The sequence below is a fragment of the Thunnus thynnus genome, chromosome 2 (assembly GCF_963924715.1).
Source record: "Thunnus thynnus chromosome 2, fThuThy2.1, whole genome shotgun sequence".
In the NCBI taxonomy this organism is placed as follows: Eukaryota; Metazoa; Chordata; class Actinopteri; order Scombriformes; family Scombridae; genus Thunnus; species Thunnus thynnus.
In genome coordinates, this window is record NC_089518.1 from 35,179,698 (window position 1) to 35,195,800 (window position 16,103).

Below are 16,103 nucleotides of genomic sequence, written 5' to 3' on the forward strand. Positions count from 1 at the left end.
AACAAAGCAACAAAAAAAAAGAATATATCAGATAAATTAGACGATGACAAATGGAAATGGTCAGAGAGTAATGGTTAGTTAGTTTGCTAACGTGCAGTTTTTTTGTTTGGATTTCTTCACTGAACCTCTTTCTTTGCTTCTTTTCTTTTCTCCTTTAGCTCGCTGTGTCCTCTCATGAAAACGCAACACCGGTCAAGTTGATCCATAACGCTGCCGGCCACCTCAACGGGCCGGCTCGCACCATCGGAGCCGCCGTCATCGGATATTTAGGTAAAGAAACGTCTTGAAATCACCCACGATACCTCCTTGTAAATAGCAAAAATATCCAAATTAGCATTTATCCTTTATTTAAAAGTAACACACCTTTCCTTCCTCTTATCCCTCCAGGTGTGCGCGCCTTCGTGTCCAAGCCCGTGGCCACCAACCTGCAGTATGTGGGCGGGGCGGCGGCCATCTTGGGGTTGGTCGCCATGGCGTCAGACGTGGAGGGGCTGTACGCGGCTGTCAAAGCGTTGGTGTGCGTTGTGAAGAGCAACCCGCTGGCCAGTAAGGAGATGGAGCGCATCAAAGGCTACCAGGTGAGAGACTGTTACACACTTTACACCGGTCACATGACAAGCACGTAGACATAAACTGGTTTTTGTACGATGACAAAAACACAAAAGCGATTAAGTGACGTCTTTGTCGTCGTCCGTCTCCTGTAGTTGTTGGCGATGCTGCTGAAGAAGAAGCGCTCGCTGCTCAACAGTCACATCCTCCATCTCACCTTCTCCCTGGTGGGAACGGTCGACAGCGGCCACGAGACCTCCATCATCCCCAACTCCACCGCCTTTCAAGACCTGCTCTGTGACTTCGAGGTGAGGGCTCGGGGACGGTCATTCCTAGAAGACCAACAGAATTACTGTTGTTTAGAAGTCTGCTGTTTTGGCAGCTGAATAGCTATTATCACAAAACAGCACCAGTGAGAATCGCAGGTATATTTTGGGATGAATTGGCAGCTGCGAACGAGAGGAAGAAAAGTTTTTTTACACTGCGGTTGAACCTTTACGAAACTGAGCCGCTCTGTGCCAGGATGCCACCCCCTGCTTGCCAGTAGTTTGCGTTGCCAAACACAACTTGTGTCACAGAGGTCTCCTTCTGCTCCTTCTGCTCCTCAGGTCTGGCTCCACGCTCCCTACGAGCTCCATCTGTCTCTGTTTGAGCATTTCATCGAATTGCTGACAGAGTCCAGGCAAGTGTCGAGTTTATTTTTCTTGAGAGAAAGAAGCAGTAATTTGGCACCAAAGCTAAACTTATTAAATTCACATTTCTTATTATTTTTTTTGTTGTTGTTCTAATCTAACTGTGCAAAAAAAACACTTTCCTTGTATTGAGCAGTGAGGCAGCTAAAAATGCGAAGCTGCTGAGGGAGTTTCAGCTGATCCCCAGACTGCTGCTGACGTTGAGGGACACGTCGCTGTCGCAGCCCACCGTAGCCGCCATCAGCAACGTGCTCAGTCTGCTGCTGCAGGGCTTCCCCAACCCGTATGACCTGCTGCGGTAAGCACACACATACATATAAACATACCCGTACACAAGGAGTAAACATGTTTGTCTGTCTTTTTTTTGATACTAGTGGTGCCAAAGTTCCAAATTTTCAAATTGTACATATCCTGTAGTGTCTTTTAAATGACATTCAGGACATGATATCTAAAGATGCTGTTGAGTTTTATGTGCATTTGTTGTTTTTTTTGTCTTGATATCTAGTTAATTAACTTGGTCCAAAAACTGGACAGAAAGAAAAAAACACATTCTGTTTTTTTCTTGTCACAGGTTCGGCCAGTTCATCTCCTCTACTCTCCCCACATTTGCTGTATGTGAGAAGTTTGTCGTCATGGAAATCAATAATGAGGAAAAGATCGATGGAGGTAACAGTAACATATGCTTGTAAATACTTAAGCAGGTGATCTGTCTGCCATTATTCCTTTTTGAATCATATTTGGCTACAGAAAAATGTACGGTCAGTTATTTAGCCAGAGGATAAAATGACTCATTTCCTGACCTGAACCATGTGACTATATCCTTGTGACAACTTTATTTTGTCTCAGGTAATGACGATGATTTCGGCGGCCTCCTGTCAGCCAACCTGATTCTGCTGAGAAACCAACTGCTGGAAAACCTACTCAGACTGCTCTTCACCACCAAAGAGAAGTGCACCGTCAATGCACAGTAAGCTGGATAAATATAAATATTGACAATATAAAGCTAAATATGTGTACTGGGAATGTTTTCCTGCTCTATCAGACACTTTCTAAGACTGAGAAAACACTATGAATGATCCTAGATGGAGATGATAATGACTTAGGTGATCATTTTTGAATCCGGCAGCATGTTGAATCTGTTGAGTGTATAAGTTTGGGGATTGTATGCTGTAAGAATTATCAGACCAGATTACAGGCTCTTGGGTTTGGGTTCGTAATTGTCCTGTAAGAAAAACAGCCCTGTTCATTTGTTTTAGGATAATTTAACAGCTTTTTAAATGTTTATTTAGCTTAAGAAGTATAAAGGAACATGTAATCCTTCCTACTAATAAAAGAGCAAGCTATAAGATAATGCTTATAAGAGTATGGAAAAGCTAATAAATTAAACCATTTGGGTGTATTTTTGACAGTTTACGTAGCGTAATAGTTGACAGTTTTGATAGTTGACAGTAGCCATAGAGAGTTTATTCACTTGCTCTCCGTCTCCCCTCGCAGGGCGTGCGAAGAGATGGTGCGGACGCTTGGCTTCGATTGGCTGTTGATGTTCATGGAAGAGCATCTCCACTCGAGGACGGTGACGGCGGCTCTGCGGATCCTCGTGGTGCTGCTCTCCAACCAGTCCACCCTCAACCGCTTCAAAGAGGGCCTGTGCGGAGGAGGCTGGCTGGACCACACCGACTCCGTCCTGACCAACAAGATCGGCACGGTGCTGGGTGAGCGCGGGACGCCGGTTACGCGGCAACGCAGTTAATGAGACAAAAATCTGAAGCCTCAAATTTAGTCTTGCAAGGAAATATGGTTGATATTAGTTGACATTAGGAGTGTTAATCCATTCTTGTGACTTGAATGTTTGACTTTCCCTCTCCCACAAGAGTCAATAGCATAATAATAACGTCCAGTGTATATACTTTATGTTGTAATATGGCTCAGCAGACGCCTCTCCTCACTCTGGCAACGCTTTCCGCCGGAGTTGGCCTTCGTTCAGTAAACAGAAAGCTGCACAGTTTGTGCGCCGCACAGCCAAGGGTTCGTCTTCTCATTTTTTGCCTCCCTGCTCTCCCTGTCGCTGCGATCATAGTCCCTCCCCGAGCTTAATGGTTTTCAACCTCCTCAGTTTTTTCACCAATTTTTTCACCTTCAACCAATTTGATAATTCCTCCACATAAATATCAGCTGTTGCAAACTTCATATTATGATTTACATTTTCCCTTTGCAGGCTTTTTAACTGAATAAGATTTGAGGGCATTAATGCCAGAAAATAGCCACCAATGTATTCATAAGATATATTTTTTACTTCTTTAAATTATTTTTGCAAAATCATCTTGCCGACCTCCAGGTTGAGAACCATTGCCTTTGCTTATGGAAACCACCCTGAGTAGTGACATGGCCTAACAGCTGTAGCTTTGTCATAATGTGTGCTATAAGGTGAAAACCCTTAGTTTTATTCAAGGACTTTGGACTTTGTCATGTAGCTCAACCAAATCCTTTTATCTTTTGAGTTATTTTGTTAATGCTCAGTTTAAAATCCTGCCTCAGTTAGAAGTTTTAGTCCTGGGTTTGTGTACTGTAACCACCTCCTCGATAAACCTGCTTTGTTAAATTCTAAACCAGGTACAGATGTTATAATCAGCCTGTAGGTGCCTTGATCAGAGGTTATACGGCATAAGACGTCCAAATATTCCTCCCATCAGTCCCCCCCCCCCAGTCCTTAACTCTCCACCCTCGTGTCTTCAGGCTTCAACGTGGGCCGCAGTGCCGGCGGGCGCTCCACGTTGCGGGAGATCAACCGGGACGCTTGCCATTTCCCGGGGTTCCCTGTGATGCAGACGCTGCTGCCCAAACACACCAACGTGCCGCAGCTCTACTTCCTGCTCATGGCGCTCTTCCTGCAGCAGCCTGTCATCGATCTGCCTGACAGCCTGCAGGTACATGTTAGTATACCCAACCTTCTTTCTTCTTCTACTGCCAGTAATAACCTTTTTTTTTTTTTCTTTGCTGATGCACAGTTTGAAATTTTAAAATGGACCATGTAGTGATGCAGTGAGAAACATTTGGAGCATGTAGTGAACAGCCTAATCCCAGTAATCCCAGTCCTACTACTTCATAAATTACAACTCTAACCACGTGTAAAGTGTGCCACAGAGCCCTTACAGGAGATCTAACAAAAATAATCATTTATATTAGAATTGTACTGGTTTCCAGTCACCAGATGTACAGATATTAGCAAGCAGAAGTACAATCTTTAACCGCTAACATTAACAGAACTGTTTATAGATGATTTACGTGGCGTTTATTACCCCAGTTTGTGTGTCTTTTTTTCCTCTCAGTTCGACCTGGACTCCATCTGGACGTTTATCTTCGGCATACCGGCCTCCAGCGGGACGGTGGTGGGCTCCATCCACAGCGTGTGCACCGACGCTGCCTTCCTGCTGCTGGCCATGCTGCGCAGCATGCTCAACCTGGTGAGAGAACCACCGTTCAGACGCAAAACAAACTTATCTTTATTGTCATTTACAAGAAGAATATATGAAATATGACAATTAAATAATATAACAATTATATGTAATCCTTAGGATAAATAAATAGAGATAAAACAAACATATTGAAACAGTTAATACAACAGTACAGAAAGGGAAAAACACAAAAAGGAGCCCAACATTATCAGATGCTTTACATAAGTTAAGTGCTTCACTATGTAAATTGGCCAGAAATTGTATTTTTTCCAAAACCTATAAAGGATGTTTGTTTTTTTTGCATCTTTTGTAAAATATGTAATCTCTTTCACCCACTGAAATACATTTTTTACACAATGATATTCATCATGTACAAAAATGTATTAAAAACCTTTTAATTTCTAGAGGTCATAATGCTCTCAGGATACATATTCTGAATAAATAGTTTAGAGGAATCTCTTTTTACTAGTAATTTGACTAATTGGATCCAGCACCTTTTTTTTCCCAAAAGCAGATTATCTTCAAACGTTCCCCACACAGGGAGCTTATATCTTGGAAAACACCCATATTTGAGAGCTTTCTCATGTTCATCAGTTCATTTTAAGTGGTTCTTAAGAAGGGACTGGATCAGCCTTAATTCTCTAAAGGTGCGTTTTTAAGCTCCATTAATCCATTGAAATGACTCGGCACACATGCTGTTTTCATCCTCATCCGCACACACACGTTCTCTCTCAGAGCATCTGCGGTGTTTTCTACTGGTTTGTTAAGAAGCTTTACTGGAACCTCTCGGTGTTTGAGGGAGTTCCTCTTGACGTAGAGTTTACGAACCAGTTGGAGATTTGAATTGACAAACTAGCACTTCTGCTGCCTCCGTATATGAAGGTTGAATGGAAATGATTTTTCCTTGTGTCTGCTTCCAGCCTTGGCAGTCGGAGGAGGAAGGTTCCTGGCTCAGGGAGTACCCGGTCACACTTATGCAGTTCTTCAGGTATCTTTACCACAACGTGCCCGACCTGGCACCGATGTGGCACAGTCCAGAGTTCCTCTGCGCCCTGGCAGCGTCTGTCTTCCCCTTCAATATCAGGCCGTACTCTGAGATGGTAAGACTTTTTAAACTTTACTGACTGTTAAGTTCTGTTAAACTGAAGGAGAAATAAGAAATCTGTTGCTGTTACTGGTGAACAGAAGGAATTGCATCACCTTCACCTTTTCATAAACATAAATTCTGCTGCCTCAAGACTTTTTTTTTTGTTCCAATACTGAGCAAATGGATCTGAAATTGGGTTTAAAAGCCAAAAAAATCTCATCACCAGAGCCAAACAATCACAGGTATTGATCAGTAACCCTATCAACCCTCTGCAGATAGACTGTTATTCTCTCTTATGGGGCAATAAATTACTGTAACTTATGGAATCTCCTTAAACCAAGGACACTGTAATACTGACCACTGCAGTTTGAAGAACAAAGAGCAAGATGCTGTTCAGATATATATGAAGACAGAACATTATTTAAACGGTAAACTTTGTTAGACTTTATATATCGTCTTCGTCTGTTCCAGGTCACTGATTTGGACGACGAAGCGGGTTCTCCCACCGAGGAGTTCAAGGCTTTCGCTGGGGACTCGGGTATGAACCGCAGCCAGTCCGAATACTGTAACGTCGGCTCCAAGACGTCCCTGACCAACCACCCGGCCAAAAAGTACGTCTTTGACTTCATGAGAGTCCTGATCATGGACAACCTGTGCATGACCCCGGCCAGCAAGCAGACACCCATCATCGACCTGCTGCTGGAGGTGAGGAGATGAAACAGCGTCTTCATTAACGCTCTTCCGCTTCTGGTCCGCTCTCTGTCGGTTGAAGCTCTCAAGTGTAACGGGGGACTATATTAGCTTCATCGCTGATAATAGTGACAGCCTACAGTCTCTGCGTTGTGTTGTGATGATGATGGTGGACTAACGGCTGACAGTTAGTAACATCAGTTGACTCCAATGAAGACACTCAGACGCTCCGACGTCGATTCAATGATTTCTGTTAATTGCTTACAAGCACTTCGGGATCTGGGGGTAAAAGCCCGGTCTCAGTAAAACTATTTAACATAAATAAAATCATAATCAAAGGAAACTTACAATACTAATAAATTATTTCTGTGACAAAGCTTAATAACCGTTAAATATCAAATTACAGGGCCAACGGTCGAACCTTGACCAGGATCAAAAACTCACTATATTACAGATTATTGATACAGATGAATCAGTTCACATCACTCTGAATGTCAATATGATTATAATTAGTAATAAAGTCTATCTCAGGTCAGCTATACATTATTATTTACAGGTTTCCATTTAATAGTCTCACCTGAGGGATACAAGCCCGGTCTGACTTGTTCCCATGGTGATGGGCTTTACTGCTTCATCGTTACCTTGGATACTATGTAGCCAAGTATTAAATATTAAATATAAGATAACAGCATAAAATAATGAAAATAACATAAATACGTACACCTTACAACTATTAAATAAAGGTAAAATTACTGACAAAATTATATTCTATACTAAAAGATTTAGCTATGAGACATAGTGAACATTTAAAGCACAACTAATGTATTTAATGTAACATGCGAGAGGCAGATGTTACACTAGCATTCTGCTCGATGCTAATATCACCATCACTGATATTACAGCAGGTGTTTTCATCACCTGTTAAAGGCAAAATACCTTTTAGTTTTAAGGGTTCAGGAGCCAGTGGTCTTCAACACTGTTAAAATGTGCTATTTCAATTATACTTTCCTTGGTATTAAAGACCAGCCAATAGCAGACATCAGTTCTAGTTCACTTTTTCTTTATTACTTGCTAAAAAAAAAAAAGTTAATAGTGAATAATCCTACATATGTGTGTGTGTGTGTGTTTTTCCTGCTTTTTGCGCTCATTAGGCCTCCCCAGAGCGCTCCACCAGAACTCAGCAGAAGGAGTTTCAGTCCAACATCCTGGATGGCGTCATGGAGCATCTGCTGGCTGCTGATGTCCTGCTAGGTCAGAACAAATTCCTCAACACCTCATACAGTAAAATCCCCCTCCAGCAAACTTCAGTTTATAGTTTTACTACCGACTTCTTAATTTCACAGTAGTGTGGAGTCTTAAAACGGACATAAACCTCCCAACAATTTCCCCAAGGGGGACCACTGATGTTTGGTCTTATCTTAATAGTTCATTTCCTGCCAAACTGGTAAGAATGGAAGACAAACACCATAAAATTTACTCACTGTACTTGGCAAATGGCTGGTGCTAATTTCCCCACTTAGAAAAAGCTGATGATGAGGCAGAAAACGACCTGGATGAGCACATGCTGCAGGACAGAGTTGGCTCTGTGAGAAGCTTAAATTGTTGCATCATGATTCAGCAAATTGCAGTCTGAACCGAAGCCCACAGAACTGGGAGCACCCTCGACGTTTTACATGGCAGCTTATGTTTTAATTAGGGTAGTCTATTTTTTTAACAAAATACATGTGCATAAGAATTAGAAACATTGCATAATAATGATATTTAATATGTTTTTGTCCTTAGAACTCAAAAACAGTGAAAATCATTAAGTTGTGTGTCAGCTTATTTCTTCATCTTATTGTCTTTTATAGCACATATTGCTGTCGGCACTATTTAGTTAAATCTCAAAGGTAATTTCTGTTAATAAAGACATAGGATTCTTTCCATATAGGGAAATTCACTTCTCATAATACTGTTGCACCACTCAGTCTCCAAAATCCATAGTGTTACCGTATTTCCTCTAATAGTGGCCATTTACCTCGACTGCAGAGGGTACCAGGCCTTTAATGGAAGCAGGCTGATATTAGAGAGGGAGCTTTATTTCTAATTCCCTCTCTATGATAAGTATATTTGCTCATGTTTTAGTACAAAGCCTCCTTGTTTTCTGCTCTGCTTCCATTTTCTCTGTTAAATTTACTGCATTACCGATAATCCACTGACTCTTTCCACCCCTAATGTTTTCGCAGTGCACCATTTAGCTGTAGCATGCAGGTAGCATGCTCCTGGATGTATGCTCACCAGTTTAGTCAAGTTACCCTGGTTACCCTGGTTACCCATGCTCATGTAGTGTTGCTGCCGCCATTATTATTAAAATATGTGCTGTTATCCCCGTATTTAAACGATATCGCGTCTCCTTTCTGTGATGGTTGGCTACACATGTACTCATAGAACTGGAGTTACATCCAGGTTACTATTTATGCTTAACTGGCGTGCACACCAGGAGTTTATCCACCCTTGTTTCTTCCCTGGCCTTTTTTCGGGGCCGGCCTTTATGTATTCGTGTCAACCACACCCCAGGCCATTATCAGAGACCAGGCTTTTAATTGACTACCATCTTTTATTTGAGGAAATATGATATTTCTTCTCTCAGCTGTTGAAAGGAACAAAGTTTTGTTTGTTTATGTGATTCTACTGTAACATTTAAAACAATCTTCAGTGTGACATTCAGGATAAATCCATCAAAAGGAAACATCATCAATGGTCCAGAATATTATGTAACCTCCTCTCTTGCTGCTCATCTCCATCCAGGTGAAGACGCCTCTCTGCCGCTCAGCAGCGGCGGCAGCTACCAGATTCTGGTCAACAACGTCTTCTACTTCACTCAGCGGGTGGTGGACAAGCTGTGGCAGGGTATGTTCAACAAGGACTCCAAGCTGGTGGTGGACTTCATCGTGCAGCTCATAGGACAGGTACAAAAAAAATCATCTCCATCACTTCATTATGGTCCAGAACGAATAAATGTAGTAAACAACATTTGCATGTATCAAAATGTACCAAAAAATCTTATTTTACTGATGAAGATATCACTTAAGAAATAACATCTTAGACCATACTGACAACCTCTGCACACTTTAATCTTTCAGCTGAGTTACTGTTGAGTAATGTCAGTGTTAGCAAGCTAGTTAGCATCGCATGTTCACTGTAATCACAGTGTTAGATTTATGGTGATGCTGTGCTGAAAATGAACAATTTAAATTATAAAAGTAATGCTTAGTCTTGAGGAAAACTTTGCTAAATATTCCAACTATGAATAATGAGTAAAACGGCTGCTTTTTGACAGAAGTTGGAATTTCCTACGTCTCTTCAAGGCATCGTACAGAGTCCACCTCCAGTGTGTATCTGCCTGCAAAACGTGGCAGCAGGCATCATCTTAAATAGACTTATAGATGATGTTTGGCAGTGTACCAGAGTCAAATTATAGTCAACAAACAAATAACAGTCACACACAGCGTAATGCACCAGCATTCAGTCGGCGCTTCGTATAAGCAGCATGAATTATAAGAGCGGGAGGTTTTCTCTGAAGCAGCCTGAGGCAGACAGACGGCGCCTGCAATGGACAGAGAAAGAAAACAGTCCTTCTGTGAGGCAGTGAGATTAAGTAAGATTATTGGGTTAGCTGTTCTTTCATAAAAGTATAAAAGTATTCTGTTCTTTTTTTTTCAGTGTTCAGAAATCATTTCACAAATAATTGGTCATTTCTGTTTTAACTCGCTAGTAAAGAGGCGTGTGTGTGTGTGTGTGTGTGTGTGTGTGGACTATTCTGCTTTTCATGCAATACCCTCTCTACACACCACTGTACAAATGAGAAGATTAGGAGATTATGCACTGAAATTACTTTTTCAAACCATAATAAGTGATTGTGTCTTGGAAATAGCCTGCTGTGATAAGTGATTTAGATAGCCGTGTACTTAACGCTGAGGCATACAGTAGTAGGGATATGAATGTATTTTTTTTTTTTTCAAATGACTAAATATAACCACACAGTCCATTTGTACCTGCAGTATACCACTTTAACCACTTCCTGAACAAACTGAGATGTTAAAGGAACAGGGTTTGTTGTTTGTTTCTCATATATTAATTGTGCTTTTAGTCTGTATTTGCATGCAGACTAATCAAGCAAGTAGCTACTGCAACTTCCAGCAGCTCGAATCTGAAAACTTGACCTTTCCTCCTCTCGGGTGTGCAAACAGTGCAGAATATATTATAGAAGGAGTAAAACATCGACTCTAAACTCGTCTTTACAAGTAACACGTAAAAGTTTTATTTGTACATTTGCAGTTCTCTGCTCAGACACTAAAACAACAACAGTAGAGTAACAAAGCTACATTCACAACCCTCAGACGACTTAACCGGGGTTGAGCCGAGGTTACTCAAACAAATCTTCTTTCTGCTGAAGTATTTCCAAAGCTTTATCCATATCCAGACCACTACGGTGTGACAGCCACACGCTCTTTCTGGTATGAAAACACTTCACATCTAACCTCCTACACTTGTTTGCTTCCCTCCAGTCTAAGAGGCGTTCACAGGGACTTTCTCTCGACACCATCTACCACTGTTTGAACCGGACGGTGCTCTACCAGCTCTGTCGACCCCACAAGACGGTGGCTCAGCAGGTGGCCTTGCTGGACGCTCTGCGGGTCCTGACTGTCAACCGCAACCTGGTGCTCGGGCCGGGCAACCACGACCAGGACTTCGTGGCCTGCCTGGCTCACTGCTTCATCTGCCTGCACAGCGGGAGGTAAGTTGGCATGAGACCAAGGTGGAGATGAGGCTGTAGATGTTAGCAGGTAGGATAGTAGTTTTAAAGGATAAAGCTGCTGTTATTTTATCTTTTTATTATTATCAACAATAACTCAAATGAATTTATCTTGCTAACAAGTATTGTTTGTGTAATCTGATATAGATTATGCCTCCACACCAGAGGACTCAACCTATTTTTATGCCTCCGTGCGGGCGACAGCTGTGACCGGAGGCATTATGTTTTCATGTTGTCCGTTCCTTTCTCCTGAACGTGATATCTCTCGGAACGCCTTGAGGGAATTTGTTCAAATTTGACATAAACGTCCACCTGGGTTCAAGGATGAACTGATTAGATTTTGATGGTCAAAGGTCACTGTGACCTCATAAAACACGTTTTTGGCCATAACTCAAGAATTCGTACAAAGTTTCACACAAATATCTAACAGGATAAAATGATGAAGTGATGGCATTTTATATCCAAAAGGTCAACTTCACTGTGACGTCATAATAATCTGCAAAAAACACTTTTCTGGCCGTTATTCAAGCCATAGCTCAGGAACAAGAGGGGAGATTGTGACCATATTTCACATTCGGTCGGAAACTGAATCGGTGACACTAAACTCAGTTCCCACCATGAAACTGTGGTGATTGTTTAGATCTTCTGTGCTGCCGGGTTGAAGATGTGTGTGAAGAGTCCGTGTTTTATAATTTGTAGCTTTGTTGCAGCAACATCCATATCCGAAGCATCGTCTACTGTCATGGCGACAACAGAATCAGCTTTATTGGCCTGTGAACACATGCAAGTAAAACTATTAAATTCCTTCAAAGTCTTCACTACAAATATTATATGAGTCTGGACAGACATGGATGTCAACTGTAACTTGACTAGTTGGTGGAGATATACAACCATGAGGCAATATTTCTAGTTTATATATAAAAGATTTATGAAATACCAACAAACCAGCTTCATAGATCAATATAACTGTTACACCGGGTGACCTTCATTGGAATCAACACTGCTGGTGTATTTTATTCTGAAACAACTCTGTGACTGCATTTACTTTCATTTTCAAACGCTCAAGCATTGGGTAGACATCATGTCTGGGTTTACATTGCTTTGCTAGTTTTGACAAACTGAGAGGAATAAACTGCACTTGGCAAGTTCAACATAATGAAGGAATATGTCACCCAAATTCAACATTATGTTTTTTGGACAGCAGTCAAGTTCCATAGCATAGAGGCACTAGTGATATCAGGCTGTGGCTACTGTACATAGACATTACATGTCAGCTGGATAAAATTATTGTTGGTTTTGGTTTAATTAAATAACTCCAGTTTAAACTTAGATGACTGTCCTTTGCAGATATGTGTTGAAGAGGTTTACATATTATGTGCAACTTCATAAATAATTACGCAACTTGCTCTGAAAGGAGATGAACGCTGAGACACACGGGGAGGTCCAAGTACAGTGTAATGACAGTACAGTTGATAAAAAATAAAAAAACACCCTCTTGTCCATCAGACATCGTTCTCTAGTTTTACAGTTTGAAGAAATCCAAGAACTAGATATTCTCACAATGTAAAGCTGCAATTTTCTGCATGTTCACACCAGAGAAAGACGTTTAAAACAGCTTCTTTACAAAGACGTCCTAGTGAATTAATATCTGTGTCATCAATACATCGCATCATCGAAAGAACTAAATGAGCAACATGATTTCTGAAGCTTTTGTTCTTGTCGTTATGTCAGATAAAAAGCTGTTTAAATGGTGCATTTGGTTGAACACATGATTCACAACCAGCCCTGACTCACGGCTTCTGTGCACGTTTGCTCAGTGTGGAGGACGAGGCGACGGACGTGTAAACACGATTATAAAGACACTAATCATCAGCATTTCTTTTCTTTTAAATGCTGTATAATGAGGTTTAACTCAGATGATATTTCATGACTCAAACTGTGTTGTTAGTAAATTGTGATCATGGTTAGTATGTTTTGTTTTGTGTGTGCTCGTGTACGTCGTGCCAGAAATACTGATAGTTTCCAAAACTGCAGCAGGTGGGGAGACACTGAGTTTCCTCCCAAGCTGGGAACACAATATGCTTTAACGCGACCCGCTGTACGACTTCAGAGAAGCCGACTTATCTGCTGCAGAGAAGCCAAACAATCCTAACTCTCCCCGCGTGGCGTCCCCTCAGGTGTCTACGTTGTGCAGGTTTGTACTGAGCCGCCCTGTGTGTGTGTGTTTTTGTCTCCGCAGTAGCGTAGAAGGATTCGGTCTGGAGGCGGAGGCCAGGATGACAACCTGGCATGTCATGATGCCCACGGAGAACGAATCCGACTCCACACACAGCCACGACGTCAGCGAGGGTGAGACACTGTTACGTGTATATGTGGGCCTGCATAAAGCTATTTAACCCTGATGACTGTTTTCATGTTTTGTGGTGTTGCAGGAATTGAAAATGTTTTGATTTGTTAAAAATTAAGACATTCAAAAAATATTCAGATGCTTGAGTCAAAAAAACAGTCTTTGGTTATTTTCTCCAATATTTGTTACTGGAGTTGGATGGAGAATGCTTCATTTAATTTGTATTTTTATATAACTCTCCCTTGATATGAGGGGATATTATGTTTGAAATGACAAAAAAAAAATCAGACTAAAACACTGTTTAATCCAGAGAAAGTTACAGGATTTTAACACTTACTAAAAGCACACATGAGGTGTTTAACAAACTGGGAGGAAAAAGAATGTAATGAATTTGTGTTTTGAAGTCAGTTAATATCAAGTTTTACAAATGTTTCTACACCTACACAGTTATAGCCGTACAAGACTGTTCACTAGGGATGCATGATATTATTGGCACGTCATCGGTATCGGCCGATATAAGCTCTAAAATTAAATATCGGCATCGGCCCGAAATGAATGTTCACCCTGACGGGTCCCAGTGCTTCCTCCGCAGGCTCTACTTCACTCAAGCTGCCCGTCAGATCAGCTGCTTCTTCCCACTTTAACCTGCGGAGCGTTAGCAGCAGCATGACCGCTAACGTTAGCCCTGGCTCTCCGCGTGGGTCCAAGCAGAGCACTGAGCCCTGGTTTGTTATTCAGGTTAAAATAGGAAGGAGCAGCAGGTCTTACGGGCAGCTTGACTGAAGTGGAGCCTGTGGAGGAAACACCGGGATCGTCAGGGTGAAACAATCCGCGGAGGAGCTGCACAGATAGGAAACACCTCAGCTGACAGGATGTACCACTCTGTTTGGAGAAAAAAAATCGAAAAAAAAAATCTTCTTTTTGGTTTATAATGGCAGTTGGCAACCAGCGTATTAGGTGCATTACCGCCACCTTCTGCTCCGGAGTGTGGACCAAAGATTAAATCCTACACATTAATCCTGTCTGTCTAATAAACTCAAAGAAAACTCTACTGCTCCACCAACTTGGCAGGTTCATTAAAGTTTTAATGCTGAACTCCTGAACTCCAGTCTTCCTGAGTTCCTCCTTCACATATTGTCTTTCTTGATCATACTTAGTACAATCTAAGCTTGCATGAATAATAGTCTCCTCAGCCAGCTGGAAAAAAATATGTGCATATATCAGTATCGGCAATCGGCCATGAGTTGTTTTTAAAAGTGATGATTGTTGCTCTGCAGGGCGACAGCTGCTGCTGAAAGCGGTGAACCGCGTGTGGACGGAGCTGATGCACAGCAAACGCCAGATGCTGGAGGACATCTTCAAAGTGTCTCTTCCCTGCAACGACAGAGGACATGTGGACATCGCCACTGCCCGGCCCGCCCTGGAGGAACCGGCCCTCAAGAGCTGGCAGAACCACCTGGGTGAGGAACAGATATATAACCACTAACTATACACATGTCCTTGTCTCTGCCTGCGTTGGATTTGTTTTGTCCTTTACTCTACAAGAGTGAGTGTTTGTGGCGTATTTAGTCATTACGTAACTTGACCAAATATTCTGGGGGCTCCTCGTGTTTCTTTTGCAAAGGAAATATTGTAATCTGGGAGTCCTGCCAATAGGGCAAAAATACTGCTGATCTGCTCTTTTTTTCCTGCTGGCTCTCTCTCTCTTTATTTCACTTCATCAGGTTTGTAATTTAGCTGATGTAAGCAGAGCGGTGATTACTACATACTACGTTAGACTCAGACGCTTTGGCGAGTAACCAGAGATTGTTAAAAGTTTCTCTAAATCTGCAAAATCTGGTGAAGTGCTGAAAGAGTTTCCTATATTCCAAATACTCTTTCTGTGATAGAAAATAGTTTATAATGAAAACTGCTCACTGTGAAGTCTGTGAATTACCCAGAGCACAGAAAATAAATGTTTTGGGCACCATAACCGAAATTGCATCCACCTCCAATATATTGTGATGGATGCAGAAAGCTCAGAGACAGATCCCAAAACCTGGCCAAAGCAAAAATATAGAAGTGGCTTGAAGGAAGTGAGCATGTTTTTCATAATTTTTGTGAACCACCACTTTTAAATTCCTTTAAAAAATCAATTTGACCCAGAAATTATTGTCATCAGTCATTCAAATGCCAAATTAAGGCAGTTACAAAGGCAAAGCTCACCACTTTGTCAGCATCGTACCCCTGGTTTCATTCACTTAGAAGTGTTTTGTAGTGTTTGTAGTACAGTGGCTTAGTGTTATAAATATAAATAATCTACTATCTCTTCTCCGCCGGTCAGTTCATGAGAAGAAGTGTATCAGTCGGGGCGAGGCGGTGGCACCGGCGACCCAGTCCAAACTGTCCAGGGTCAGCAGCGGCTTCGGTCTCTCCAAGCTTACGGGCGTCCGGCGCAACAAGAAGGAGAACAGCCTGAACAAGAACAGCCTCTCTGCTCAGGTACACACAC

At 41.8% G+C, this 16,103-nt stretch overlaps 1 protein-coding gene across 6 annotated transcripts in view; it reads left to right on the top strand.

The window, feature by feature from the left end:
* wdfy3 (WD repeat and FYVE domain containing 3) overlaps positions 1–16,103 on the top strand; it is a 106,281-nt gene that overhangs the window by 69,184 nt on the left and 20,994 nt on the right. For 5 of the 6 annotated variants that reach the window (XM_067572176.1, XM_067572185.1, XM_067572201.1 and 2 more), the window contains 18 exons: positions 159–270; positions 388–578; positions 705–857; positions 1,158–1,235; positions 1,382–1,539; positions 1,813–1,907; positions 2,088–2,208; positions 2,736–2,953; positions 3,975–4,171; positions 4,568–4,702; positions 5,614–5,793; positions 6,252–6,485; positions 7,622–7,721; positions 9,258–9,418; positions 11,018–11,247; positions 13,505–13,614; positions 14,890–15,072; positions 15,936–16,093. In XM_067572176.1, coding sequence (XP_067428277.1) covers positions 159–270; positions 388–578; positions 705–857; positions 1,158–1,235; positions 1,382–1,539; positions 1,813–1,907; positions 2,088–2,208; positions 2,736–2,953; positions 3,975–4,171; positions 4,568–4,702; positions 5,614–5,793; positions 6,252–6,485; positions 7,622–7,721; positions 9,258–9,418; positions 11,018–11,247; positions 13,505–13,614; positions 14,890–15,072; positions 15,936–16,093 — 2,814 coding nt within the window. The remainder of the gene's footprint in view (positions 1–158; positions 271–387; positions 579–704; positions 858–1,157; positions 1,236–1,381; positions 1,540–1,812; positions 1,908–2,087; positions 2,209–2,735; positions 2,954–3,974; positions 4,172–4,567; positions 4,703–5,613; positions 5,794–6,251; positions 6,486–7,621; positions 7,722–9,257; positions 9,419–11,017; positions 11,248–13,504; positions 13,615–14,889; positions 15,073–15,935; positions 16,094–16,103) is intronic. The other variant, XM_067572192.1, reaches the window with a different exon arrangement.